The sequence below is a fragment of the Poecilia mexicana genome, unplaced genomic scaffold, assembly GCF_051168715.1.
Source record: "Poecilia mexicana isolate PSO_F unplaced genomic scaffold, ASM5116871v1 scaffold_10, whole genome shotgun sequence".
Classification (NCBI taxonomy): Eukaryota; Metazoa; Chordata; class Actinopteri; order Cyprinodontiformes; family Poeciliidae; genus Poecilia; species Poecilia mexicana.
The window spans coordinates 11,922,203-11,932,054 of record NW_028263379.1 but is presented as its reverse complement, the minus strand read 5'-3'; the positions used below and the strand labels follow the sequence as shown (position 1 = coordinate 11,932,054).

Genomic DNA, 9,852 nt, shown 5'->3' with positions numbered 1-9,852 from the left:
TTGTGAAAATTATTCATCACTGTCACAATAATGTTGACTTAAAATGTTAGTTTTGCTATTTCCTCACCTGTTAAATGTGTCGTTTAGTGATATAAATCCCACTTCTTTTTGTATTTGGTGTCCTAAAGACTAAAATAAGAATCTAATTCCATTTGTTTGTGCGTTGCATATACTTTAGCGTTTACCTAAAAAAGTAGCTTTTTTTAGCATTTGTATTGTAAATTATAATAGTACCACAACATACTGTGATAATATTATATGTATGTATCACCCGCCCCTAGTCTTAATTGTGAGTGGAATTAAAGTCTTAATTTCTTGTTTTTGTCCACAAACTTGGTGAATAAAGTTGATTTTGAAGAACATTTAAGTTTGGACTTAACTGCTTGTGAGGTTAGATTAAAATATATAACAAATTATTTTATAAAGTAGTTAAAGGGCTTTGTTTTTCAAAAATGCAACTATAATTTTTAGCAGACCTACTTTAAACATTTATTTTAAAATATTTACTGAGGTTAAGAAAAATTTCTCTGCTTCATCACCTCATCTGACTCAGCTGTGTTACAGAAACATGTAAAACATTCAGGGCCGGGTTGGAGAAATGCTGTCCGACATAATGTGTTCTCATTTGAGGAGTTAAAACACTTTCTTTTTTTTTTGGTGAAAAAATAAGTTATAATAAGCCAAAAGAAAGCATCAAAACTCTGCCAATTAAAGCTTTTGTTGGATTTTTAAGGTTTAAAACTCATAAATGCACAGAATGCTATTGAAAAATTAGCTTTTTTTTTAAATAAAACCTTGTTTTTGTGAATATTAAATTACCTTTATTTCCAGTGAAACATATTCTGACCTTGTCATGAAGTAAGGGAACTCCCTGTGCCTGTGTTTACGGCCATGTTGACTCTCAGCTGCTCAGTACATTGGAGATTCCCCTCTGTGTTTGCTGGCAAAATAAACACAAGATCCACCGTGAGCAGAGACTCCAGACCGGCAGAAAACAGCAAAGGTACGTTAAATGTTTCTGTTTTGCAAACATTTATATCCATCATTTAAACACACACTTATTTTATTTTTTTGTTTTTGCAGAGACAGGAGAGGAGCTGGTCAAATTAAATAAAGTAGATTTATATGTATGTATTGTGAAGATATCTTGGTAGGTTGTTGTATAAAATAGGGTAGGCAAGAATAAGCTTGGCTTCAGCCTATTCCTGTTTTTGGTAAATTATGTGTTTGATTATTGTTTTGTTTGTGTTATGTGTTTAATGTGGGAAAATTGATGCACAAAAAATAAAATAAAAAAAGACTGATTTAAATTAAATGAGCTAAAATTTTGCTATTTTAATTTATACTTTGAGTGTTTTTGTCAAATATTAGTAAAATTATGGTATTTTTTAAACCTGCATTTCCTGTTCTGTTGACTTGAATTTTTGAGAGACAGCAGGCGCAAATCGTGACACCGCACCTCGTACTGGCACTTCCGGTGGCAGGTCTGACACCTGCCACAAGTGCCACTGCGTTCGGCTGACTTCGGCTGACCTCGGCACCTCTTACTGGCACTTCCGCTGACACCTGCCACAAGTGCCACTGCCTTCGGGACTAGCTGCCAGAGTTGCCACTGCGTTCGGCTGACTTCGGCTGACCTCGGCACCTCGTACTGGCACTTCCGGTGGCAGGTCTGACACCTGCCACAAGTGCCACTGCGTTCGGGATTAGCTGCCAGTGCTGCCGCTGCGTTCGGCTGACTTCGGCTGACCTCGGCACCTCTTACTGGCACTTCCGCTGACACCTGCCACAAGTGCCACTGCTTTCGGGACTAGCTGCCAGAGTTGCCACTGTGTTCGGGTGACTTCGGCTGACTTCGGCTGACCTCGGCACCTCTTACTGGCACTTCCTCTGACACCTGCCATTAGTGTCACTGTTTTCGGGTCTAGCTGTCAGTGTTGCCACTGCGTTCGGCTGACTTCGGCTGACTTCGGCACCTTCCAAGGGTTGCCACGACCTCATACTGGCACCTCCCACGCCTCACGGACCCCTCTCGCCTATTTTTGCTCACGAGATTTAGGGCGGCCATCTTATAGCGTTCGACCGCTCCACTCAGCGTTATATGTTTAACAGGCACAATGACGTATTTGAACATTTAATCTTTCATAACACGCTGTTTTGTTACTGGAAACCTTATACATGCAGCCATATTTATAAACAGTTGTATTTTTAAAGTATTTTTAATTGTATTATACATACTTCAGCATATTTAAATATGCTTAGTGGGGAAAACAATAGAATAGAAATATAATATTCTTTGGTGACAGCTTCTGTGTCAGAATTAATATGAATGAATTTATAATTAATGAAAATAATGGTGGATCTGGCACAAAGTATTGCATTTCTTGTTAAGTATTCTGTTCCCTTAAAAAAAGCAAATATGCCCTGGTCTATTTTTTATACAGTCTCAAATTTCAGTTTCCAATAAACAGCCTCAGTGAAAACATGTTGACAGTTGCCATAAGCTGTCACTTGTGCCACGGGCTTCTGGGTAAGGTGCCACTTGTGCCACCTTACCACTGGGTAAGGTGACACAAGTAAGGTGGCCATGGGTGCCACAGGCTGCTAACCTCATTCTCTATCTGTTTCAGACAGAATGTAGCATATGAATAACTTTAGATCAAACAAATAGAAATAAAATATATCTTAATTACAACATAATTCTCATACATATTTAAATATACAGCCGGTGTTCAGACTTAAACAGAGAAAGACAACTCCTGCGCTTTCAGATGGGACCTCTTCTGCAACAGGTGATAATAACTACCAGTAGGTACCTACCACTACAACTGACACTCGGTTGCCATGGTATGTCAGTGCTGACAAGCTCCTGTCAGTTCCGGATTATAATTATTTTCATACAATGACCTTAATATAATGCTATTGATTATTAAACCGGGTAAGTTCACTAATATTGACTTATTAGTTAACATTTCTGACAGTGGCAACATGAGATATTGACAATTCCAGAGTGACATTATGTTCAGCCTGGTTCCATGACAGTGCACAGGATGTCATAAGTTATAGTGGCTGCCTGGTCTATTATCTAATAGACCAGGCAGCCACTATAACTTTCAGTGTTTTTTGTTAAGATAATGCATTTTTTAAAAAAAGAAACATGTTATCATAATTTTCCAAAAATGCCAGTTAATCATTTTTAAATAGTTATTACTTGTTTTTATTTATTACATTTAATCCCCGCTATTTTTCATTATTTGTCAAGTTTATTACAGATTTGTGTGGCATAAATGAAGGTTGCTTCTCTGTGTTTTTTTCTGGTTCGGTTCATTGTCTTCAAAGTTTTCTTATTCAAAGATGAGAGAATGACTAAAATCTGAGCTAAAAAATGCATTTCAACAGCATTTTCAAGGCAGCAGGAGGATTTTCACTTTCAAGTTAAAACAACTTCAATTTTTTTACACCAATATTGAATATTGATAAGTCAAAACACAAATTATTTACACCTCAAAAAATTTGACAATGTGTGAATCTTAAGCAGCATTAAGAACAAGAATGTTACATATTTTTGGAAATAAAAATTACTTTAGTTTATACTTAAGATGCAAATGATTTTTTCAAAGAAAATTGTGCTGTTTACATATTATTTTATTTGGCAGATATGTTTCAACATTTTTTCAAGTTTATGTCACAAAGTATATGCATAGTAATTGATTTGTCAATATTTATTAGCCATTGTATGTAAATACTTTAAACAGCAATTTGAAGTCTACTGTAAAATTCATGTTTAGTCAACGTGTGAATTTACTACATCAGGATCAAATAACTTATTATTCCTCCATGAGAAATTATGATCATTAAGCTTAAATTTATTTTTCAAACTTTATTAATTTCTACAATATACGTTATACAGAGTCTGATTATTATTACTATTATCCAGTTGCAACATTTGGCTTCCTGTTGCACTATGTCAGCCACTGTTCTGCGATATAAACATGGGCAAGGGTTGAATGTCATTTTGATTAAGTAAAAAGTCCTATTAACTATCAGTGATGTGTGATTAACCAGATGTGTCTTTGAACATAGTGACAGGTTCCACTGTAATAGTGACACTTTATAGTATATTCAATTGGCCATCTTGATTGAATTAAACTCAGTCAAAAATATTCAAAGTGTTAAATGGATAAATATACAATTACCATTGAATTTTTTTTTATAAACACGCATTATAAGTAACACGTTTTCAAAAAACTGTCATTGCCATCCCCCAAAACATCGGAAACAGTTGTGACAGCTCTGAAACATCCTGGACATCTAACAGCAGCTCTAGTGGAGGCGAGACTCAGCTGTTACAAAGGTGCCGAAACCAATGGCATCCCTGATACCTTCTGTGTATTTGATTAATTCAAAGACGGAAGGAGTCGGCTGGATTATTCAGATGAACTTTAGTGAATAAATAGGATGAACGAATCATACATGATATAATAAACGTGTAGGAATTCAGCTAACATAAGTATTTATGCGAAAAAAAAATTATTAAATTCTGTCTTCTTCGTCTGTGTTTAAGTTCTTCTTCTACTAGTAATAAAGCATCATGGGATATGTAGTCCATTTGCCTAAGTCAGTAGCAACACTGAGAGCTAGACCCGAAAACAGTGGCACTAATGGCAGGTGTCACCGGAAGTGCCAGTAAGAGGTGCCGAGGTCAGCCGAAGTCAGCCGAACGCAGTGGCAACTCTGGCAGCTAGTCCCGAAAGCAGTGGCACTTGTGGCAGGTGTCACCGGAAGTGCCAGTAAGAGGTGCCGAGGTCAGCCGAAGTCAGCCGAACGCAGTGGCAACTCTGGCAGCTAGTCCCGAAAGCAGTGGCACTTGTGGCAGGTGTCAGCGGAAGTGCCAGTAAGAGGTGCCGAGGTCAGCCGAAGTCAGCCGAACGCAGTGGCACTTGTGGCAGGTGTCAGACCTGCCACCGGAAGTGCCAGTACGAGGTGCGGTGTCACGATTTGCGCTCGGCCCTGCTGGAATTTTTCCATGTTGGTAAAACAAACTCGGTCTCAGACGCACGTAGCTGAACCTGCAGATACCTGAGAGTTGGTGGATATTTGTAAAAAAAAAAAGAAAAAGTCCAGTGGCTGCTGTGCAAATAAAGTTATTCTTAATAACCATTTAACAGCTGAAACATGTCAGTATACTAGGATATTGCTGAAATTATTTCATTTATCTAATCTCATTTACAGTCCTCTCAACCCTGCAGTCATCCCTGTATTATGTGAAACCCTTTTTACCGCATTTTTCCTTCCACTAAACTTTCCAACAATATTCCTAGAAACAGTGTTCTCTGAACAGCAGCTACTTTAGCTGTAACTTGACCTTTCAGTGTCTTGTGGAGAGTATCAGTGACTGTCTGCTGGACACCTGACCCAGATGGTTGAGTTAACCGGAACGTTTCTATATTGTAATTTATATCATCTTGAAATCTCCTGAGGAACTGAAGTTTGGGTTTTCACCAGCTGTGAGTCAGAATGTTGAAAATTAACACTAATAAACACAAATTAATTGCTGAAATAAAGAACTTTAAATTATATTGTCCACTATTTATTGATTATAACTACATAATTAGTATGAAGTTATCACTATATGTGCAATATAACTATTTTACAAACTCATGTAGTATAAATATTGCTGCTGTGTATTTGTACTTTTTCATGTTTCTGCTGTATATTTTATTTCATATATTTTCATAGTTTCTCTGTTACATTTCTTGCTAAACCACCTTTATTGCCCATATAGCTCCTGGAAACAAAATGCTATTATTATTATTATTATTATTATTATTATTATTATTATTATTATTATTATTATTAATAATAATAATAATAATAATTCAATATAATATAGAAATAATTTATGCTGCCTCTTTGCCAGGACTTTGAAATATAAATTTTTAATCTCAAATAGTTTTTTCTGGTAAAATAAAGGTTGAATTAAAAAAACATTTTATTAAATTATTCATTAAAATATTGGTGTAAATGTGTATTACAATTTAAGGTTCAGGACTTCATTAGTTTTACTTGAGAATTTTTAAAGATTTTATTGTATTTATTTATAAATGGCATGGACTACCTTTTGTCTTGAAATAATGACTTTCAATTATTTACATTTTTACTTTTATTATAATAATTGTCACCGTTTTTTATGGAGAGCCATTGCTGAAACTTTGTTTGTAGTTTAAATCTTTCCACCTAATATTGACTGAACATGTAAAGCATACGAGTAAAATAAGAAACACATTTTAAACTTGTTAGATGTAAATGTAATGGTAAGTAAAAAAAAACAACACTTGGTCCATAGTTGAATGTTATTCTGTTCCGTGCATGCCCAGAGCTGCACTATGCCACACCTGATCATTAATTAATGTAATTAAACACACCTGAGTTGCTCCTGCTGCTGCTGGGACTTTAATATAAAGTCAGGCCTGTCTACCGGGGTTTCTGGAGTCGTTACGGTCTAAAACCTTCAGGTAAGACCAGGGTTTCCTCTAGCAGGTGCAATAGATGTACGTTTTAAACTGTGTTAAGTGGGTTACAGATTGTGACCTATAAATTTAAATTGGGGAGTTATTTCAGTTCATGGGAGGTTAATGTTGAAGCTGCGTGGCTCAGCCAGCAGGGGGCAGAGTTGGGTAAAGCTCCCAATGCGGAGATAAGAGCGAATCCCTGGGGGGAATATCCTAAAACTGGATTAATCTGATGTAATCCAAACCTTTCAGTGCTTCCCGCTAGTCTAACCTGACAGATGAGTATTATTTAGGTGTCTTCAGGTTGTAATGGCCTGGCAGCACGGAGAGAGACGTAACCAGGCAGCGGATAATAGAGGAACAAACACGGCTAACTGACGGCGCTAATCTCCTCTCTGATTGGTCAGCCGCGGATCAGAAGCTACTAAGCTCCGCCCACATTCTCCCAGCACTCCAATTGGCTGTGAGGAGAAATAAAACGGGGCGGGGTTTGATTTGTTTTATTTTTTCCAGCCGGCGCTTCTGGTATAAAACCGGGGCTAACGCTTCCAGACAGCTGAGGAAACGTTCACATTTCCTTCCCGGCGGTTTCTGTCCGGCTCCTGGCGAAACTAACAACCAAAACGGCCAACAAATATTCTCCTCAGGGTTTCTAGAGCTTCAGGTGAGTCTGAGTCCTCTCCATTTTCTGCTTAATGTGAATGTTGATAAAGAAAATAATTCAAGGTCATGAGGATTTGCTTCACTGCAGGAATATTCAGGAAATGATTTGTCAGCTTTATGTGCTTCAGATTTTTAATTATTCTGCTTTCTATTTTGCAGGTTTAACCCCAATTTAACCAGTCTGCAGCTAAGCCTATAAATCCCTCATGATGATGCAGATCAGCATCGACCCTGCCAGCAACAAGCACTCTCTCCTCAACGTCATGCACCGCTTCATAGCAGCTGCCAACAACATGGACGAGACCATCATGGTGCCCAGCCTGCTCAGAGACGTTCCCCTGGAGGAGCAGGCCAACAACAATAACAACGACGACGATGTGGCGGAGACCCAGGTGGCCAGCAACAAGCAGAGGGACATGTATGAACACTACTTGCTCCTCAAGTCCATCAAGAACGACATGGAGTGGGGTCTGCTGAAGAGGGAGATGAGCAGCGGCGCCAGCTTCCTGGAGATCGCCGTGAAGCAGGAGGAAGAGGAGCAGCAGCCGTCAGTGAAGGGGGTTCTGGCTGTGGAGGACAACGCTGACCTGGAGCATCAGTTTCATTATCACCTCAGAGGACTGTTTGGCGTGCTGTCCAAGCTCACGCTGCAGGCTGACCACCTCACCAACAGATACAAGAGAGAAATCGGAGGAGGGAACTTCATGAGATAGAAGTCTCTCTCTTCCACTGAACTGCTTTGACTTTTTGTAAGAAATCTTATCTGACCAGGGTGCTCTTTGTTTTCACTCCTCCTCTGCACTCCACCTGCCACCTGAAACCAGTGATGCCAGACCTCTGTTCAGTGCTTGGTGGAGGTTTCCTCACTTTTCTTTTTTTTCCAGCCAGATGACGCACAGCTTTGTTTCTTACAGAACCTTACCCATCACCTTGTTTCAGGTTCAGACATGTTTGTGAATAAAAAGGTTCCTACCTGTAGGAGATGTTGAATGCTGGTTGTTCTGCCCATCCTCCTTCTTTAATTTATCTTAAAGCTGAGCTGAAGGGCTCTTAACTGTACAGTTTAATTCCTTACACTTGTTGGTGTGCCTTGGCTTCATACTTTTTTTTTCTACTGCTTCCCTGATCAGGTCATTGATGTTTTAACAGCTCAATGTTTGTCCTTGTATTTCAAAATCAGTTTTATATTGATGCATTACAGCTGAAATAAATTGCAATGTTTTACAATAGTTTCCTTCTCTTCCTTATTGCTGCACTACTGGGATCATTGCTTGGCTTTTCCTTTAAGAAACTTTTAAAATGACCAGTCAAGTTTATTTGTACAGCACATTTCAGCAACAAGGCAGTTCAAGGTGCTTCACATCATAAAAGTCAGAACATGCAACTAAGAACCAGGAAACATTTTGCCACGTGCTGCCATGAAACATCAAATATGTTTATAATGGTTCCAAAGCAACTCTTAAACATGTGGGTTTTAGTCTAGATTTAAAGGAACTGCTTAAGCTGTTTTACAGTAAATCTGGAAGTTTGTTCCAGATTTGAGGCTGCACAGTGGTGCAGCCTGGCCCAGTTGGGCAGCAGCTCTGCCAGGAATCTGGGTTCAATTCCCAGCCTGGGTCTTTCTGCATGGAGTTTGCATGTTCTCCCTGTGTATGGTGGATTCTCTCTGGGTTCTCTGGCTTCTTCCCACAGTCCAAAATCATGACTGTCAGGTTAATTGGCCTCTTTAAATTGGCCCTAGGGGTGAGTGTGTGTGCATGGTTGTTTGTCTCTGTGTTGCCCTGCGACAGACTGACTTGTCCACGGTGACCCCGCCTCTCGCCCAGAACGTTAGCTGGAGATGGGCACTGTTTTAAGACTTGATAAAAATTGCTTTCTAACTTGCATCTTCAATATTTATTTTAAAATGTGACTCTTGGAATTTTGCATTGAATGTATTTAAAATTTCAAGCAGACTGGCTTTTTACACTGCAAAAACACACAATCTTGCCAGGTATTTTTGTCTAGTTTCCAGTGCAAGTATCTTAGTATATTTGTAATAGGATAAAACTAACTTGCATGAAACTTTGTAGGATATGAGCTTGTTTAAATTCAATTCCTTTAATATTAAAGTTCTAGTTCCACTGGATTATTTCACTTATCAGGGATGTCCAAGTGAAATAATCTGCCAGTGGAACTAGAACTTTTTCATGAATATTAGGGAATTATTTACTTAAAACAAGCTCCTATATCTTGCTGAAAAGTTACTTGTAAATTTTGATATACATACTAAGGTAATTGCACTAGAAAGAACAAAATTTCTTAGGATTTTGTGATTTTTTTTTTTGCAGTGTAAAATATCAAATTTACCTAAAGGTAATGATAAATGCTGCATAAAAGGGTCATGGCTGCTCCTGAAGCAAATTCAGCACTTTGTATTTGAACATGGTGGCTGTTTCATGCAAATTAGAGGTGAGTTGGTCTGCAGCACACCGGAGCTGCAGATCCTCCCTGCAGTAAAAATCCCAAACCTTTGGGAACATTTACCAATCGTAAAGTACAAACACTTTGCTGCCAACTCAATCCAGTGACATTTACAAAGTCCACTAATCATCTCAAACCCTGGGAATGGGAGCTCTGGGCCATAAACAGGACCTAGTCATCACAGCTGATAAGATTTGGGTGAAACAAAAAGTAC

General features: G+C 38.5%; 1 protein-coding gene across 1 annotated transcript; it reads left to right on the top strand.

The window, feature by feature from the left end:
• The first annotated feature begins 6,419 nt into the window (after positions 1 to 6,419).
• Positions 6,420 to 8,404, top strand: mid1ip1l (MID1 interacting protein 1, like). The gene is made up of 3 exons (XM_015006066.2): positions 6,420 to 6,515; positions 7,026 to 7,176; positions 7,335 to 8,404. Exon 3 carries the CDS (start codon positions 7,382 to 7,384, stop codon positions 7,886 to 7,888), a length of 507 nt encoding a protein of 168 aa, XP_014861552.2. The 5' UTR covers positions 6,420 to 6,515; positions 7,026 to 7,176; positions 7,335 to 7,381; the 3' UTR covers positions 7,889 to 8,404.
• The last annotated feature ends 1,448 nt before the right edge of the window (positions 8,405 to 9,852 follow it).

Coding starts and splice junctions, on each gene's coding strand:
- mid1ip1l (XM_015006066.2), top strand. CDS start 7,382: ATGATGATGCAGATCAGCATCGACCCTGCCAGCAACAAGCACTCTCTC.